Source organism: Rattus norvegicus, chromosome 17 (genome assembly GCF_036323735.1).
Source record: "Rattus norvegicus strain BN/NHsdMcwi chromosome 17, GRCr8, whole genome shotgun sequence".
Lineage (NCBI taxonomy): Eukaryota > Metazoa > Chordata > Mammalia > Rodentia > Muridae > Rattus > Rattus norvegicus.
Window position 1 is genome coordinate 58,198,460 of NC_086035.1, and position 20,816 is coordinate 58,219,275.

Below are 20,816 nucleotides of genomic sequence, written 5' to 3' on the forward strand. Positions count from 1 at the left end.
TCAGTGAGTTTACTGAGGTTACTCATGGGGTTCTGGGCCACTGAAATATCCATCCCAACTTGGGTGACGACAACTCATGAAAGTTTCAACCCTAGGGTTCTCTGTACAACTTGAAGGCAGTTCAACAGGTGGAAGAATCCTCCAGACAATTCTTCTGGTAAGAGTCTCCCTCCCCACTGCAGTTAACTACTAGTCCATAATCTTGGTGAGAGGCCTATGCATCCTGCTAGTTTCAGGAAATTCTTGAGACTTACGAGTTGTCTACTTTTTTTTTTTTTTTTTTTTGGAAAATGTTTGCATTTAATTAACCTCTGAAGTGGCTTTAAGCTACCAGAACACAGGCACCTCCAACACCCTTTATCTTCTCTTCAGCTCTTCTGCTGAAGAATTTGGCCTTCATGATGACAGGTTGCTTAGGGAACTTTCCCTTCCCCAGTACTTTGTAGTAGCCTGATAGAACAACATCAATGGTGGGAGCAGCTCCAGTCTTGTTTTTTGCTGCATTGACCCGTGTCTGCTCACTGACCAACGTCCATAATTTATCCAGGTTGACAGTTGGGCAGAAGCTCTGGTTCCTCTTCAAGTGGTAATGCCTCATGCCAACTTTCCTGAAGTAACCTGGATGATATTTGTCAAAGTTGATCCTGTGGTGATGCAGGCCTCCAGCATTCCCGCAGCCTCCTGGGTGCTTGCGGCACTTACCGACGCGACTGTGGCCGTGTCTCATGTGGCCTCAGAGTTTCCGGGTCTTCCTCAGAGGATGGCATGGTGGTGGTAGAAAAGAAAGAGCGAGTTGTCTACTTCTTGAGTCCGAAACTTCCCATTCCTTTCTGGGAAGAATGTTTTAACATGACTTTCTGAGCATTAAGGAGTCTTCCAGAGGGATGGAATGGTTCAACTCAAAGGAAATTGCTACCTGCTATAAATAGATAGAAAGGAAGTGTTGTTATGAAGAAGACCCACATATCAACAGCAGAGTTAAAGGTGGTATTGAAGCTATTATTGAAAACATTGTGTAACCAGAGAAACCAAAGGCGGGGTCTCATCCAGGAAAAGCCCACAATGAAAGAAGAAATACCCATGCAACCAACACCTTACAGCATCACAGTAGCACATACGCTGGTGTGGTTACAACAGCAGGGCAGTTAGGGCAGTTTGAGAAGCACAGAGTGTCTTTCTCCTTGGGGCTTAACTATCTACAATGCTGCTTAACAACTGTCTGAAAAGCCTCTCTGAAACTCCTATATCACAACATTTCTGTCAGAAAATGGGAAAGACATTAGTCAGTGGTAAAAAACAATAAGGAACCAAACTGGACATCAATAAAATTGCTAGACTTCAAGAAAAGCTCACAGTTTGAACTATTCTTCCAAAAGTAAAAATTTTCTCTTTAGCAAAAGTTAATTAAAAGAAAGAATATCTTTTACATACGATCTAACTTTGTGTTTTAGAAGCAAAACATCTATTGGGTTACATTTGTTTTGGGGTTTTCTTTTCTTTTTTAATTCTTTAGGTTTTTTTTTAAGCCAAAAGTTTTTCATAGACCTAACCTCAAAGGTGGATACATTCACATGTAACCAACTATACACCTAGTATTACATGATATGTAAGCTTGCTGTGGTTTGGGTCTGAAATGTCCCCCACAGGGTTCACCTATTATAGCTTAGCTCCCAGTTGGTGGATTCAATCACTAAGAAAGACTGACCCTATTGGGTCAGCTTGCTAATGGAGTTGTCATAAAGCATTATTGGAAGGGAGCACCGAGAAGGAAGGAAGAAGGCCACTGTAAGCCATGGAAGCATGGCCCGGAAAGATACCCATCACCCCAGCTCTTCCTTTTCTCTCTGTCTCTTTCTGTTTCTGATTAGCATAAGATGAAGAGCTTTCTCTCACCACAGTGGTCTGTCTCATTACAGACCCAGAAGCACAGAACCAAGTTGGAACCTTTGAAACAGTGAGCTGAAATAAGTCTTTCTTTTCTGATTTTCTTCTTGGGCATTTTGTCACAGCAGTGGAAATATAGCTAACATCGCATAACTGTTGTGTATATGTAACAACATATATAAACATATACACAGAGATGTTGGCATCAAGAACCAGCTTTACAATCAGGAACCAGCTTTATAGTTGCAGATCACCTCTGAATCCAATGATGACGATGACATCACCCATAGGCCCATGCATAGGAACCCATGCATTTGTTGCCATGGCAATTGCCATACAACCCCAGAGTCCACTTCCCACCTCTACCTGTGAGCAGTTATATCACAGGCTAAATAAAGGGCATCACCTTCCTTACCTTCACCCCTTCTTCTCTCTTTCCCCCCTTCATCTTCGTCACCCCTTTTGCCCCCTTCCCCCCACAATAAACCTCTCATATGTGGAACTGCATTGGCTTGGTGTAGTCCATCCGGACTCGAGCCATGGTGCTATCACAAGAGACATATATAGTCAGCCCTTGGATCTGAAGAGAATTGTTTCCAGGACTCCGACACAATCTCGCGATACCATATTCATCAGTGCTAAATACCCCTGATATAAAACAGTAGGACTTTCATTTAGTTTATGCAAAACCTCCTAACAGCATTAGGGTAACCATTGTCTGCTTTAGGGAACCATCTGCTGTTAGTTTTATTGTAGTTCTTTTTGCATGCTGGGCAAGCACTAGACCATGGTGTTACTCCTGCAGCCTTGGTTTATAAACAATGGCCAGAGAAAAGCACATGTTCACTGGCAATGGAGTTTGGGTTTTGGTCTTTTCATTCTGATGCTGTTTGAGTCTGTGGTAGAGGAACTGCATATGTTTGGGAAATTTGTCCTGCTCCTCCACAGTTCCAACAGCAGCAGTTTCAAGTGAGGTCTGGGTGAAGCAGCCTCAATGTCCTGGGGTAACTGAATAAGAGAAAGTACTAGCAAGTTTAACTGGAGCTCCCACACCTGAGAGAGCAGACACGTACCCATCCTAGTCAGCCAAGGCAATAGCTTTCAGGTGAAAGACTACGGGAGTGTTGGCAGAGACAACCCACAATTCTCCCTTCTTCCCCATGCAAACCTGCCTCGGGATTTTTCCTCAGCTGAATCATAGTCCACTCGCAGTGTAAGCTAAATGCTCTCTTTTGGAACCTAGTCGTGGAGGAGTGCAAATCATGTTCTGGTTGTGCACTCCTAAGACTCTGGGAACACTGAGTACTGAAGGCATGGCTTTGCTGCCTGGAGCTTGCCTTTGTACAGGGGTGGGTGTGAGAATGTGACCTCAGTGTGGGAAGCATGGTAAATGCCAGGGCTGAGCAGGCACAGGAACCCCTTATCTTTGTTTATAGGCGAAGCTATTTCTCCTTTATATGATTCTCATCTCCCCACATCTGCCTTCATTTTACTACTGTAGTTGTGATACAATAGTCTAGCAACAAGCAATGTAAGAACTTTTTTGGCTTACAGTTCTATGAAGGATACAGTTTTCCACAATGGGGCAGCAGGAGCATAAAAGGGACCTAAGAGTTGGGTAACTGGCCAATCACGTTTGATGCACACACAGGAAGCAGAGAAAGAACAGGAAGTAAGGCAAGGCTCTAAAACCCCAAAGGCAACTTCTGGTGACATATTTCCTTCAGCAAGACTCTACCTCCTAAGGGTTCTGAATCCTATAGGGTGCATTTCATATGCAAACTACGATAGTCAGTTTCACACACGCGTGACACACACACACACACACACACACACACACACACACACCATTTTACTTAGTCCTTAGGAAGCAGATGGGTACAACTTAGCAGTGGGCTGAAATGATGTAGCCATCCCCTCTGTAGAGATTACTCAACGTTTGCAGCCTCCCTGCATCCCCGGGTTGTGGGAGAAGGCTTCACATGCCACAGGGTGCTTTCAGAAGCACAGACAACACTGTTACATTCAAAAGCAAGGCCTGGGTTTACACTATACCACACCACTGGCCGGTTCACTGCTTCCTGCAAAGGCCTTTGCTGTCCGGAACAAGAGAGTGGAGTCTTGATAAAGTTAAAATGCCCCAGGGGATCCCTTCAAGATTCCTTCTAGCAATCCAGTTTTGTTATGGAAACAAGTTCCTTTCAGGTTGGAGAAACTCTCAGTGGACTTCAGCCCCTGGGTAGAGTTATTTTCCACCATCCAAATGGTTCACACTGACCCCTTCTCTTCCAGTTCTTTGAACCCTGTGTAGCTCTTCCTGCCACCTTTCCAATTGGTGGAGCTCTACTCTCAGGCCAAATATCATTTCTAAGATATGAGCTGGCACCATGTGCCCCCAGAGAGTAGCAGGGGCCGCTTGGCCAGCCCACCCAGGAGAAATACAGTTTCTGAATGGTGAGTTGGCAGTTGATTCTGTTCATTAAAATGTTAACTCCAGTGAGCTTTGCCTGAATCTGCCAAGAGTGGTTATAATGACCACCATACAGCCTGCTTAAGTCTTAGAATTAACTTCATGAAGTCTGTTTTTGATCAGACACTAAGCATTTTAAATATTAATATCTTTTCCATAAGTTGGTCCCAGTGTTGGTGACTTCCTGGGCTCTTAATTTTGCTGAGTAGGATCGGCCCTCCTGGGACTAGTTGCTATGCTACTGGGACAATGGGATTCCTCACACAGTGGTGCATGGGATTTAGCATGAATTTCCCAGATGGAGTGTTAACCTTGACTCTTACATCCCGGGAGCTTCTGAAAATTAAAGTTAATCCACAGCTTGACACAATAGGACATAATTAAATTCTTTCCTAGCCAGATGAGGACAGGGCCATGCTGTTGTCTGCATTGTGACTGCATAGAAGAATCATGCTTACCTGATAGGGCAAAGCTCATTTCCCAGGGCTGAATGTAAGTCTCTTTCCCAAGTTAGGCTTGTTGGGCGTTTAAGTAGCCTCAGAATGAAATTAAGCTTATCTTGAACTTCTTAATGTGGAGAATCAAACACTAAGTAAAATCCCACTGTGTGTGTGTGCCTGTGTGTGCACAGTGAGAATCAAATGGGCTCCATAGTGTAATGGCTGCCTTTATGGAATTTGCCATCTCTTTGTGACTTCTTTTTTATTGGTGTATATCTATTTACTGGGTTTTCATGGATGTTTTCTTACACACACACACACACACACACACACACACACACACACACACACACAAACGCACACACACACCATTTGACTGTGTTCTCCAAATGCTGGTATTGCCTTCTCTCTCTCCCTTGTTAGTACTTCATCCCCTTGCTACTTACCCTTCACTTGTTCTTTCATGATATCATGCAGACATAAGTTTGTGCTTCTAGGACACCTAGATCCACAAGTCGGAGAAAACGTATTTGTCTCTCATGGTCTGACTTCATTTGTTCATATGATAATTTTAATTTTTAGCTGTTTCATTGAAGACATAATTTTGTTCTTTATGATTAAGTAAAATCCCACTGTGTGTGTGCCTGTGTGTGCATGTGTATGCGTGTATGTGTACATGTGTGTATGTGTGTGTGTGTGCACGCGTGTGTAGATGCATCTATCTCATGTTCTTTAACCCTTCTCCTGGTCATAGGTACCTAGATTGGCTCCTTAACTTAACTATTGGGAACAGAGTAACAATAACATTGATGTACAAGAATCTCTGTGACATGTTGACCTAAGACTCTTGGGAAATACCCAGGAGTTGGGTATTGTGGGGTCAAATGGTCCATTAATTTTTAGTTGTTGTTATTTGTTTGTCTTAGAGCTTCCCTACTGATTTCTATAGAGGCTGAGCTAAGTTACTTTCCCAGCAGTGTGTAAATAGTCCCCTTACCCCTGAATCCTTGCTGGTATTTGTGATGTTAGTGATTGGCATTCTGACTGGAGTGAACCAGAAGTTCTTTAACTTATGATCTTCCTACCTCAGACTACAGGTGTGTGGATTACAGGTATATGTCATCACAACTGGTTTCTAACTAATTTTTTGAAAGATAAATTAAGCTCTGTTTCTGTGTGGGCATAGGGCTTGTGTGCCTTAGACTTGACAGGGTGGTGGACATCTCAATTCTGTCCAGCTATTCAACTTACTCAGGGAGGAATGGACTTCTGATTTTTGTTGTTTTCTGTTGATTATAGCTTCCAGTTTCTTAGAACATGCTTCTTTTTAAAAACAATAATAAAAACCAGCCATATCCCATATTATAAAGTTAATAGTTTTTGATGAAAAAATTCATATTTAACATGGATTCCAGAATATTTTATAAAACTTCTGCTCTTCTCTAGGTCTTTAAAGTTGTGTATTATTATCATTATGATTAGCATGTGTAAATGCATGATGTGTATGTGTGTGTGCACCACAGTACGCATGTGAAAATCACAGTTTTGTAGAGCTGACCCTCTCCATATACTTTATAGTTGGGGACTGATCCCAGGTCACTAGGACTGCTCAGCTACCTTAGCAGCCACTACTCTCTAGGTCTTTGATCAAAAAAATCTGAGGTAGGAGCTTCAGAAAAGGGTTAGTGGATAAGAGCTCAGACTGCTCTTGCGGAGGCCCTGGGTTCAGTTCCTAACGCCTATGTTGCAGGCATAGTTGCCAACAGCTCCAGTTCCAGGATGCCCTCTGCTGGCTTCTACAGTCATTGTTCTACTGTGCACAAACCTACATGAGGGAACACACATAAACACATAACTTTAAAATGTAAATAAAATCTTTTAAAAATTTGAGGCAGTAGATTAAAGACAAGTACTTAACTAATTCTGGCCTAGGTCAACAGGACGGGGATGACAGAGGAAATCAGCTGACTTCCTGACTTGGAAGGCGCGTGCCCTCCAAGGAGAAGATGAGTTCAAGTCCCAAGCTGAGGGAGTTTTCTTTTCTCTCTCTAAAAGCCCATGGGTCCTCTGAAGCCTGTGGGTGGCATTGTTAGTGGGAGGTGTGTTATCCCTGTGCAAATGATTCATCTCCGGCGTGGGTGGTCCCTGAAGACCCTCTAGAAGAGTCTCGATTATTTTGAAGCTTCCTTAATACTGCCAGGGTTCTCCTGGGGCCCATTAGGGGTTTACTCTCTCAGTCACTGAGAACCAAATCCTCATTTCCAAGGTGAACCAAGGGTTATGTTGCTCCGGCTTGCTTCTCAACATCAGGGGAAAAGATTTTCAAATGGATACCTCCGGCTGGCTTCTAGAAGGCTATCGCTCTTCTTTGGAGCCTTTGATGCCAAGTTACAAAGGAGAGCGGTAGCTCCTCTAACAAGGGCTCCGATCGCTGACAGGGAGGTGAAAAGAAAGAGCCAGTGACTTCTGCCGCTGTCATCTGAGTGCTCACCTGGCTATGTAAGGCACATGCTCCTCTTCCTTCCACGGTCATAAAAGCGTTCCTTTGGTGTGGTGGCCACCTAGGTGGTACCAGAGGCACATTTGCTCTGCAGGTCTGTTTATGTTTGGACTCCTGCCCCATGGTTACTGCCGTTCCCAGGGCACAGGAGGACCCATGCCAGATGTAAAAGCCGGGTCTTTTTTCCGGTAAGGTCAAGGGTGAGTAGTCCAAGCTAACAGAGACTCCACGGTTAGAAGGGGGCAGATCTTGATGGGTCTCCTTTCTGATGTCTATCTTCTAACACATAGGTGTCTGCAGCTCCAAGCACTGCTCATTTTATCAAACAAGCCACCGACATCACTAATCCCAGTTTCCTGTTTTGAAGACTTTAATAATGGATCCTCTGTAGTCTGTTTGTTTGACCAAGGAACAGAACTCTGCCATGTGGTTCCCTAAGTGGAAAGATAAAATTTAAATGCTCAGGACCTGTGCATGGGTGTGGGGGTGCATCTCTCACATTGGGGTAAATGTAATTCTTAAGTAGGTTATCAGAAAAGAATCTGCCGTCAAATGTGGATCCAAGAAGATGGAAAACTATTCTAGGATAGGGGAGAACTTCTGGATGTGTCTTGGCTGGCTGTGAGCTCGAGAACACTTTTATCTAAGGTGTTGGCTTCTACAGGTCAGCCGGGAGCCAGCTGTGGCTAAGTGGGAAATGGAGCATTTGGAGAGAAGGAATAAATTAGTCTTGGCATTACACCTTGAGTTTCTCTACTCAGGTATAGAAAGTCTCAGTGAATGGGCCAAAGACTACAAAGAGTACAACTGGGAAACATCAAGTCTTGAAAATGCGGAAGGATCTCTAACAACCCATGGCCTTTTATCTGTTGCTTTTCTATTTGCTGTGACCTGGCAAAAGTAACTTCCAGAAGGGAGAGTTTACTTTGAGTCAAAGTTTGGGGCCATAGAGTCCATCAAAAGAAGAAAGGCATGGCAAGAGGAACACAAGGCAGCTGGTTATGCTGTCTCCGCCGGCAGGAAGTAGAGAAATATGAGTGCTGGGCCTAACTCAGCTTCCTTTTCCAATCCCGTGGGACATTGATACTCACATTCAGGAGGGTCTCCCCTCCTCAGTTAAACATCTCTGGAAACTCCTTCAAGGCATGCCCAGAGGTAGATATCCCGGGTGATTCTGAATCCAGTCAGATTCACAGTGAAGATGAGCTGTGACTACTCACCATTCTCCAGTCCTTTTCTCATTCAGCATTCGCCTGGCCCATTTATGGGCCTGTTTGCTCTTAATCTTAATAGGATAAGGAATGGCTGGACAGAGACCCTGGGATAGGCACAGCATTTGCGGATGGTGTTAGAAGCTGTCTGAATGAGCAGTAAGGATTTAGATGATTATCCAGAATTTTTATCAAACTACCATGCCTGTGCATCCGGGGACATAGAGAAGACAGGATAAGTGTCATAGAGAGCCGGACTTTTTCCATCACTGGTCTTTGGGAAATAGGGTAAGCTGATCTAAGGGGGACTGAATGTGGCCTGGGTACTTTGTTTTGGGTTTCACCAGTTTGCTATTAATGCTGTCAGTGGAGAGAGAGTGCAAGGAGCTTAGAGACTCATATGAGATAAAACAGCACGAAGGATCATTTACCTACTCAGGGTTTAGAGTATAAAACCACCGAGAATACAATTATATTCACCTTCATTTTGTGTACTAGCTTGCCGACTGGTGCTGGCACTTGGGAAAGTCTGGAAACTGCAGTGAGTGGGCCTTGTTGGAAGAAGTAGGTCACTGGGGTTGTGCCTTTGATAGCTGTAAACTATCTGGGTCACTTGTCTCTGGGCTTCCTGTCTGCCATGAGATAATGAAGCTTCTCCACCGTACACTCGCACTATCATAACACAGGAGCCAAACTGAGGACTGAGCTCTCTGAACCCAGGAGCCAAGCCCCCTTAGGTTGTTCTATGTTATAGTTTGTCATAAAGGGGAGAAAGGTAACTAACAGAGTCGGAAGTCCTACTTTTAGAACATAAATTGCTTCCAGAGCTAAGGGCCCTAAGGTTACCATGGTCAATAACCCGGGAACCTCCTGTCCTGAGATTATGGTGATAGTCTTATAATAATCTCCCACAGCAAGCAGTAAGCCATCTGTTTGTTTTGCATTTTACTACCACAGGCATGGCAAACCCGGAGGGAGGCAGTGTTGATGGGAGCCTAAAGGGGTCAGCTCTGGAAGGCCTGTGTCACCTCGACAATGCAGCAGTCCCATCTCTGGCCCTAACTGCCACTATCTGTTGCAGTAGGCAGAGAAAGGTCTGAGCAGGGAACTGAATCCAACATCAGGAACTCAGGTTCTTGGCCAGTGGCTTTTGGTTTCAAGGCATAAAGCTCTCTTTGCGATGGTCTACTCTAGACCAGAGACTCCTAGAGATGGGGGTGACTTTGCTGTTGGACAGTCTGCGTATGCTTCCTCTCCTGATCTTGAAACATTGTGCCCAGGTTTAATTCCAATGGAATTTTGCTCCGTCTGTGACTAGGAAGGCTTTTAGTCTAAATCATTGTCTTTTGAGATTGAATTGTGAGGTAAGGTGCACTTCATATTCCAGGTAGATCCTGTACCTTGGCCTCCTGAGTACTGGGATCACAGGGGTGTGTCACCACACCTGACTCAGCTCCTTCAGCTTTGCCCAAGTTTATACTTTGTTTGGAATCCGATTAGAACTGAGGGCTCCAGAAGCATCCAGCTAGTTCTTTACCCTGGGTCTAATGGTTGTACTGAGACTTGGTCCTCTCACCAAGATGGCAATTCAACTATTGTGAACCCATAGTGCACACTGGGCCAGACCCCACTTGGTTTCCAGGCACCCTAGCCCTCTCCCTCACCAGAGTAATCCTGTATCTACACCTCATAGCAAACCAATCTCCCGGACTTTCCCAGCCTCTTCTGAAGGTCGTGTGTCTCTTTTACGAGGAGAATCCAGGTTGTTCGACTTCAGAGGCACTGGCATAAGACAGTTGAGCCCTTCCTGATTCAAGAGAAGAGGCTCCTTTTCACTCCCGAGTAGGCTGTGGCAAGAACTGAATGCCAAATAGATTTTCCATGGCCCACCCACGGATAACAACAATTATTTAAAAATAACACTTCGGTTAGCACTTATGATACTGGTGGAGGAAGTGATGCTGCTTTCTGGAGATGATCTGTGAGGACGCTTCTCAGAAGTAAAGGAACTTCTTCTGAAATTAGCTCTACCCACTGGGGCAGAGCTAGGAAACACAAAAAGTAAAAAAAAAAAAAAAAAAAAAAAAAAAAAAAAAGAACCAATTTCCTATACCTGTTTCCTTCTAACCTTTCCTCCCTCCCTTCCTCCCTCTCCCTCCTCTAGCTCCCTGAATTCTATATCTCACCCATGTGTGTATTGAAGCTTTGGTGTATTATCCTTTCTGCTATGTGTAATACCAGAAAAGAATAAAAGTGTCTGTTGATTGACTTGATTACTAATTGACAACATGTATACTGTATAATGACATGTAGAAAGTGAGAACAGAGTAGGGGGAGCAGGGGGGTACAGAAACAGGGACACACTTGCTCAGTGCGTGCTCCTTTGCCTTGGTGAGCCAAGGGAGGCCTGGGACAAAAGGGAGGCAAGGGAGAAGACACTGGCCGGCAGACCAGGAGGTCCGAAACATCTGCTTGCTATTTCACTTCTAGTGCAAGATTGTGACTGTGCATTGCGCCTGAGCATTATACTAACACACACACACACACACACACACACACACACACACACACACACACCAAAACTAACTGGACTGTATACTGCACCATCCTCTACAATCACTAAGTGTTTTTCTCACAACCATGAGCAGTAGACCACCTGACTAGCAAAGCCATCTAACTCTGAGTGACCCTTCCCCTACAGACTCCACAGCCACACACCAGAGGTCACCCAGCATGCCCAATCCTCAATTCTGTTCCCTGTAAAAGGCATCAGGCACAGAAACTCATATTTTTAAGGACCAAATATGTGCTTAGACCTAGGAGGAGTGGCCCTGTCTTTTAAGGCAGAATTGTGTTAACTCTGTCCTTTGAGTATTCTTAAGAAGCATTGTTTGATGTGGGAAGGATTTATAAAGTAGGGTGAGTGCCCTTGATGTCTATTTCAAATAAATGGGAAAGTGTTGCCTGTAAATTTAACTTCTTCTTAAGTGGTGGTTATAAAGTGAGGTAAGATTGGCTCAGAATAATGGGAGCTGATTGTTAGCATTCTGTCTAAGCTCCACCTCCATAGTTACCTGGTGATAGTCAGATATCCTCTGTCCCACAGTTACCTTGCAACAGCCAGCCTGACGCTATAAAAGGGGCTTCTTGCTCCCTCCTCATTCTCTTGCCTCTTGCTCTTGCCCTCCTTCCCTTCCCTTCTCTCCCTATTCCCCTTCCCACTTCCCTCCACATGCTCACCGGCCTTTACTCCTCTCCTCTTCTACTCTTCTTCTCTCATTAAAATCTCTCAGTGTGGAACTGTGTTGGCCTGGTGTGGTTTGTCCGGACTCAAGCAGAGATTTCTACCCCAACACTGATGGTTTTGCAGAAACTCCTTGGAGCTGGGAGGCTAAACTCTGGGTGCTTTTTGCTGTAGTGGGTAAAGATGCCAGGGAGCTGACCCTGGGATAGGCATAGCTCATGCTGACTCAGGAATGTAGAGAGTCACTCACTCCTGGATTCGCTGTTCACAATTGGGAAACGTCTTGTGAATGCAAGTTCCCAAGGTCTCAATCTTCCCTGCTTGATACATATTTTGTTAGTCTTCATTCCAACCCTCCTGTTGATACTGATGTTACAAAACAACAACAACAAAACCTTCTCATCACGAGGTCAAGTCACACCATTCCTGCACTTGCTTAACAGCTATTAGAAAATGATCAATATTGACATCCTGCCAGATGTGTGAGGTGATGCTCAGAGGAGACTGAAGGCCCTAACGAAAGAGAGAGGAGACAAACACCCTCTTCCACACCTGAGGTCTAGGCGTATAGCCTTAGCTGCAGAACAGTGTGGCTCACAATGATGTTTAGAGGCTTCAAAGGCAATGGGACCCAAAGGTACCAGTTCTAGCCTTCCCCACTCTGACTTTAAGACTTCCCCATGCTCCTCGGTGCCTACAGCCTGTGAGTTATGCAATAGTCACAGATGGAGAAATGACTCAAAAAGTAAACTCTTAATAAAGTAATTACTATCATCATTCAAAAAATAGTTTGGCTTGATTCAGTCAGATAGCTCAGTGGGTAAAAGGACTTCCACTCAGTTTGACTGCCTAAGTTTGATCCTCAATGTGGCGGAAGGAAAAAGGAATGCTATATGTTGTCCTCTGACTTTCACAAGTATGCTATGGTATGTATGCTCCCCCATAAATAAAAATGTTAAACACACAAAGAAATTTACCACTGACACAGTCAGTCTCTCATTGTCTTGGGACTCTCGGACCTTCAGGTATCTTCAGTGTTCCAATTTCCAACTGCAGAAATACTGGCTCAGATACCTCAGTTTCCCTAGTTGCCTTTCCATAAGGAGAGGCCTGAATAGATTAATGACCAACAGAGTGCATAATCCATTAGGAGCACAAGTAAGAAAAATGTCTATATGGCTGTATTGAAATGGAGGTCACATAAATGAAATCCAAGAGAGGGAACGGAAGTAGGCTGTACCTCAGATGTAGCCTGCTCTGTGTGCTGTCTCAGTCCACTCTTCCACAGACAAGCCTGACAGTTTCCCAGGGGAAAATCTAAAAGCCTGTTCCTTCGAAGGACACATTCAGGATGACTGGGCTAAATCAACAGACTGAGAAATATTGATGTGTAAATCAGAGAGAAGCCATTGGGCTGTGAGGTCCATGTTTGGTTTAGGGTGCTTTTGACTTTGAAATGAGAAAGCTGACACTGTATGCTGCACTCCCCAAAAGCGTGGGAAACCTCAAGATTCAGACAGCCCAGGACCTGCAAATATTTGGGTTAGTTTTTTTTTCCAACATACTGATAAGTTCTAGCTTTAATTCCTTCCCAGACCTACCCCACTACATTTTTATTCTTCGCTTTGTTCTGAGTGCCCATTAAATATAACTCACACACACACACACACACACACACACACACACACACACACACACACACACACACGGGCACTCACCATCGACAACCGTCTAACTGTTGCTTATGTAATTAATAGAAACCGAATGTCTCAGTAGCTAGCGACTCCACGCTGCATGCTTTCCTTTCTCCTACTGATTTGAGAATCTCTCTCCATGAGCTCATTTTCTTTTCTGTTCCCTCTACCCCAGGCTGCAAATATCCACTGTCTAAAGGTCTTTTGTCAGCCACACTTAAAGACACCGGTCTCCCTGAGAGTGAACTTGCCTGCCTTGTTTCATTATTTGCATGGCATTCCTCACAGATGGGGACCTTGACCTTCTGAAATTCCTCTTGAAGATTAGATACCAAACCCAGCGGTCCATAGGAGAGTTAACGGACAGCTTCACCACACACAGCAAGACCTCCAGAGGGGTCAGATTATTAACTCAAGGAAAAATGTGGATCTGATGGTCAGACAGGATGTAACTCACATTCTAATCCGCTCTGGCACTGGGGATGTTGAGTTCTAAGGAGGGACTAGCACAGGATTTGGTTCATAGGAGGCCTTAGCGTGAATGCTTTTTTTTTTTTTTTAACTACATGAATGCCATTGAACCCCACCGTGGGATTTTAGGAATTCTGCTTTCTCTTGCTCTGATCGGCCTTTTCTTTATTTTTTCTTCCCTCCTTGATTGCCTTTTACCAGTACAGCATTAGGCTTTTCCATGAGTTTAAAGATGACCTCAGTAAGACAGAGGTTAGTGGTAGCCACATGACTTTTCCCAAGGAGACTTAAATAAATGTGTATTCACCTCCCTGATGAGCACTAGAAGGCTGTAGAAGTTGGTACATCCAAGTTTGGTTTGGAGAACCAGTGAGCTTATTGATGTTACTTACAGGAGCATGAAGGGTTACTTACAGGAGCTTGGATGACATAAAGCCAATTCATGGTGGGGAAAAAAAACCTCATCCCAACATGGGTTATTATTCACAAAAGTGGTACTAAGGAGTCCCTACTGGCAGGCAACCTTCTATCTCCTGTATGCTCTAACATTCCACAAGGCCACATGGAGCTGGCTATAGAACTGGAGGGAACTACAGCCTCATGTGAGGGTCTCAGGCACCAAGACCCCACACCCTTCTATATTCTCTGCTCCATTTCCTGACTGGAGGGAAAAGGCTATTTCTAGGTAACCAGGTCAACAGCTTCATGAAGGCTGATGGTCCAGTCAGACCCAGAGGAGAGCAACCACACTCCAACAGAAGTCCATTTGGTTTCTTGTGGCTATAAGAGGTCTGTTGAGTTTGCAAGTCTACATGTGGAGAAATCTAGCCTAGAAATGTATACTTGGTATGAAAATTGGCTAATGAATGTGGTGTTTTGTAACTGGAGAGAGTCTTTATGTTTCAAACTCTTCTGAGAAATCTGAATTTTATCGAAGAGGCCGTGAACCCCACACTCTTGATCAGTTAGGATTTCTCCACTGGCCCCTCATTTGTTGCTCAATATTTGGTGATTTTTGTAACTCACACCCCCACCCCCAGCCTCCCATCCAGGTTCAGAATACTGTTTAGTGTGGTAGAATGTTTCTGAGGATCCATCTAATGTCTCTGTCACTTCTGGTTCAAACAGCTAACAAGTCACTGGGTAGATGCCCGAGCATGTGATTACCAAGCTATAACGGCGACAGTTTCTCTGAGACAGCAACCATGGTTTCCTATCACATGGACAGATGTTATATAATTCTGACAGATTTATATCAATCAGAAATCTGAGACCCCCAAACTCCTTATTTGCTGAAATCCAGAAATTTGGTGAATTTTGGAGTGTCTATGCAGGTACCATGTAGTCTTTACTTTTTGGAATTTGTTTATTATGTAAATTAGCACATTGAATGTTTTATTATGGTATTTTAGGCACCATTAGCTTTTGCTGATCCCCCTCCCCTACTCTTCCCCCACACTTCCTTTGGCATTCATACATCTGTGGACGTATGAGCTGGTCACACGAGCTTGGTTATTTTCAATGGTGCAGCAAGCATGGTGGGAGCTATCTTGTATTTATTTTCTGACTTAGATATTTCAGAACCTGGAAGTGGACAGGAACTTCTGGAGCACACTGTTCGGATGTCAGAGTGACACTATGCTTAGCTGACTGCTCAGCCCGGTCACTGCTACCCTCCTATTCAGGTCTTTCCCCAAGCCTAGAACTTAGTCTTGCATGAGATGTTGCCTGTAAACCATCACACTATGCCCCCAGTGCTGGCCCCTGACCTGATGAGGGTGGGACTTTCCTAGAATTCTCTCAAATTTTTACCCTTAAAAGAAATTTATGAAAATATAGAAGCAAGGTAAGGAATTCAACTTCTCTTCCATAAACTCGAACAACAGCTAAACTTAGGTTCTGGTTCAAAGCTACTGTGTCAATAACAGTCGCAATAACAAGATGAGATCCTTTAGAGTAGTGAAAATGTGCCGTAGAGGTCCCCTGTGTTGTCACTGAGACTGAGAGGCTCTCTGGGTTAAGTCACAGTACCGTGAAAAGCTTACATGTAGAAGCTGAGCCCAGTTCTTCCTCCCAGCCCCATGCTCCCAGCAATAAGACTCAGACTCAAAATATGTTCCCAAATACCTCAGCCACATAGCTAGGCTCTTCTCTGACTAGATCTAACTTTAAATATCCCATTTATTTTAACCTACATTCTGCCAAGTGGCTGGTTACCTGGCTACCAGGCATCCATCACCTCACAGCTTCCTAGGCAGATCTCCCGCCTCGCTCTACTCCAGAATTCTTTCTCCTCCTGGATGTCCCACCTCCCATTTCCTGCCTAAGCCATAGGCCATAGGAATTTTTAATTGACAGGCGATGCCTCAATATGATACACAAGACATTCTCTCTACACTTATGAGATACGTGGAGATGTTAAATGAGACATCCTAACACTCAGTCCAAACTTATAGGACAGCATTACTACACTATTGGCAGATCACCAGAGACATGAAGAGTTCAATTAGTCGTCCATGCTAGATGAGGTGTGCACTGAGGACTGCCTGGCCCAGCAGGCTATAAAGGTCACTGATGGAGGAAAGAGGTTCCTGAAGGTGGGAAGGGCAGCTCAAGTCAGCTAGATTTGAGATTTCTCATTCCCTACCTGTTCCTGCTCTAGCTATGCTGTGGTAAGTGCCCTCAATATTTTGGATTACTAAACTTTAAAGAGCACATACAACCAGTTGTTTAGCTTAGCCCACATGAGGAGAGATTTAGAATGTGTCCTGGAGTTAGCTCTCCTATGTAGCAGGTCACTGAGTGAGGTCCTCACTACTTTCCCGCAGCCTGACTTGTCAAGATGGCACACAACTCTGGCTGCCAAAACAGGCACAGGGGACTTTAAAGCACTCACATCCATTTTGGATAAGGAACTAAGGGCCTCTGAGGGTGGGGCCCTGATTCAGTGTTTGCAGAGGCCTGGGAAGCTGCTTGTTAGCCACATCCTGGCCTTGTATCTGAACCAGCTCCCTAAGAATGGTCCACAGGAAGAGCTCTTGATGCCCTTAGCCCAGGGTTACATGAGAGGAATCTCAACATTTAGGGGTTGCTCTGCCAAATTAGGAATTTTAAATTTAGAACCAACTGATGGTTTCTCTGGAGTAAGGGAGAGGCCATAGGACCCCTTAGAATTTAAGGCTTGCCCTAAACGAGCATGTGTCCTAAACAAGCATGCTTTTCTACAGACCAAAAGGCATGGCTTTCTTTGGCCTCCCACAGGTTTCTAAGGTGTGAGTCAGAGTTTCCGTAAGCCAGTGTATTGATTACTCCAGGAGCAGCTGGAGAATAGACTTGAGAATGTGAGCATTGGACTAGATGAAGGCAAATGACAAGGGCCTGGGGCTGTTAGAAGCCTTGTTGCTAGGTCAGAGTTAGAGATCCGGGACTCTGCTGAGGGCTGAGTTATTTAGGTTTTGTTTCTGGCAGTGCTGAACAGATGACCTCAGATATGCTTAGGCAAGTGCTGTCCTACTGAACTACAACTGTAGCCCCGAAATGGCCTTTTTAAAAAAGCTTCCTACGTGACTGTCCTGAACAGCTGGGGTAAGAATCACTGGTCTGACAAGTTCTTAGTCTGCAGCTGAGGCTGAGGTCGCACAGCGTTGTGTCCCTAGATGGCTCTCCCTCTTCTCCTGTGTGCTGTGCGCTGTACACACTTGTGACCTGAACTTTGCTCAGACTCCTAAGTGGCCCACCATGACCATCTTCTGTTTCTCAGTAAGACCCTCTCTTCGCCCCTCTTTCATCCCCCCTTCTTTCTCCCTTCCCTGTTTCCTTCCCCTCCCTCACCTCCCTTTCCTCAACAAATTGCTCAGAAAGATCTCTAACATGCTTACTCTCCACCTTGGTTATGTTACTAGGGCTCACATGAGGTTCAGGTTTCAGTATCCACTTAAGTAGGTTCTGTAAACTGAAAAAGAAAGATAACGGCATTTGAAATCACTACCTTCACACACACACACACACACACACACACACACACACACACACACACACACACACACTTTAATTCAAGAAAGCCTATAATGAACAAAATATCCGAATCTTGAAATAAAGCAAAGGTCACTCCCAGCACCATGCAGACCCACTCTAAAACCTCAGGCATAAGAAATAAATAGCATAGAGATGGTGACTTTGAGATTTTGTTCCTTGTGTAATTTTTTGCTTTAGTTTAGTGCATTAAATGCTGCATAGAAATAGCTTACTAAGATGGGCAAATCATGGAGACACAGGATTCACATGCAACTTGCACTTGTTCTATCTGCTGTAAGTCAGTTTGCACATCTTGCAGTGTCCACTACAGTGTAAGGACCGGGCCAAGTCTGCTGGGTTATAACAGAGTTTGGAAAACAATAAAAACTTAAAGTTCTGAATGTGCTCAGTAGAGGTACATTTTTCCCCAAATATCTTTCCATCTGACTGGTTGAATGGAAGAATATAGGGCCTCAGGGTGTAAAGGCTGGGTTATAAGTTTATTATAAAACTGGATGAGAAATTTGTTTTGTCATTAGCTGCAACTTTACTCATTTTTTTGTGTGTGTATGAGAGAGGGAGGGAGGGTGGGGAGAGAGAGAGACAGACAGAGAGACAGAGACAGAGACAGACAAAGAGAGACAGAGACAGAGATAGATAGATAGATAGATAGATAGATAGAAATAAATATAGCCCAGGCCTCGAATTTCCTGTGTACCTGACAATGCTGTCTTTGAACTCTAAACCTCCTACTCTCACCCACAAGCACACCATGACATCCAGCTTTTTATCCAGCTTCTTAAAAAGAAGGTACAACTGTGAACCACCAAGATGATTAAGAAAAAACCAAAAGGGCGGGCTGTTCATCGAGAGAAACGCTACATGAGGAAAGCTGGCTTGAGGAGGGCCTTTGGGATGGAGTGATTGAGCATACCCAAGTTGTTTGTGAGGCAGAAGTCTAAACCTCCCACGGAGGTCCCAAAGTCCTCATGGGGTTGGGGGAAGGGGTTGAGTCTTCTTTTGTGTTGAGGGGGGAGGAAGGGATACATTTTCTGCTGATGACAACAGTAGCAAGAAATAGGTGATGTTTCATAATAAATCAAGTGGATCCCAGAGTACAGTGTGGGACTGAAGCTCTTCAGTCCTCAGAAGTCAGCCAGAACCTGGAGAGTTTGGACAGGGAGCAATACTAGGCTCTCTTGCATGTGCACAGAACACCAAGGTTCCAAAGTTAAGGGGACAGCCTGTCATGGACTGAACTCTGCAAAGCTCTGAGTCCCTGGCCTCAGGTGTACATGCAAGGAGGAAAGGCCCACAGAGGCCTCAGGTATCCTTTGGTATCATTGCTTTGGGAGCTGTGGTATGAAGTACGCCACAGATGACCACATATGGAGGAGTCCTGTTTGCCTCCTGTTGAGCAGGAAGAAAGGAAGGGGTCAGGAAGAGGCCAGTGTCCAAATATTCCTACAGAGGGCATACCCACAATGATATAACTTCCTCCCAGTGATTTAGTTTCCTCCTGGAGATGTGACTTCCTTCCAGGTTTGTAACTTCCTCCCGTTAGCCCTTTCTCCTGAAAGTCATATCACTTCCTCAAAGTGCCACAGGCTGATAACCAAGCCTCTGTGTGACCCTATAGATCAGCGGTTCTCAACCTTCCTAATGCTGCGACCACTCTTATACAGTTCCTCATGTTGTGGTGACCCCCCAAACCATAACATTATTTTTGTTCTTCATAACTGTACTTCATAATTAATTTGCTGCTCTATTGGATTTTAATGTAAATATATGACATGCAGGATATCTGATATGTGACCCTTATGACCTTTCCTCCATGGGTTGGCACACAGCCCACAGGTTCAGAACCGCAGCTCTATAGCTAACTACAGGAGCATCAAGTAAAACTTTCCTCTTTATAAAATGAATGTCTCAGATACTTTGATACTTTGTTACGATGTTAGAAAGATGAGTCGCCCAAAAGGCTGTGTTTGCTGCTTAAAGAACAGAATCTGTCTCTATCCACTCTAAAAGGCACGGTGGCCACTGCTAGTGTGTGGTGACCCTAGCATGGCTGTCTGCAGGAATAGTGACACTGCTAATTTTGTGACTTACAAGTCTAGGCGTTCTTGTGCACATTGCTGCCCGAGCATTTCTTCTTTGGAGGGTGGTTCCGTTACCTATTTCCTCACTACTAAGAGAGACGATTAAATACTTGGAAGGAAGACAGAGAAGCAGGCAGTAATCACGTTCTTTAAACGTGTTTCAGGGATAAAAGCACTTTCTTCAGCTCACTGTTCACTGCTGTCTCAAATGCCCGAATTTAGGAAAACTGTAAGCTGGAGATTTTCACACACACACACGTGTGTGTGTGTGTGTGTGTGTGTGTGTGTGTGTGTGTGTGTGAGTGCACCAGGAGGAAGTCAGAAGAGGGTACCTTATCTCTTAGAATTCAATGTTACAGATGCTCATGAAGCATCACATGAATGCTGGGAATTGACTCTGGATTCTCAGTAAAGGCAGAAAATGCTCTTAGCCAGCAGCTGTCTCTCCATTCACGGAACTGGTTTTTAATACCTGGTGATTCCACCATTTATAAATGAACCGGAGATCTCTCATATTCAAATTAAGAGTCATAATTACCATGTGTGTTAACTGTACTTGCACTTTCCCTGAGCCCATGGACCTCAGAAGTGTGGGTGTGCGTGATGCCTGCTGAGGGACTCCAGGGCAGCAGAATTGGCCACATTTCCCTCTCCTATGCCTCTGGGCAGGGAATTACCCACTGACTGACAGTAGGTGACACACCTATTTCTTTACATCCTTCTCTGCCTTGTTGACCAGGTTCATCCCTAGACTTGTGTGTGTGTGTGTGTGTGTGTGTGTGTGTG

At 44.5% G+C, this 20,816-nt stretch overlaps 1 protein-coding gene across 1 annotated transcript; it reads right to left on the reverse strand.

Moving 5' to 3' along the window:
- Positions 1–265: 265 nt before the first annotated feature.
- Positions 266–866, reverse strand: Rpl27al1 (ribosomal protein L27A like 1). Its single transcript, XM_008771791.4, has one exon. The coding sequence runs from the start codon at positions 725–727 to the stop codon at positions 323–325; it is 405 nt and encodes a 134-aa protein (XP_008770013.1). The 5' UTR covers positions 728–866; the 3' UTR covers positions 266–322.
- Positions 867–20,816: the final 19,950 nt, after the last annotated feature.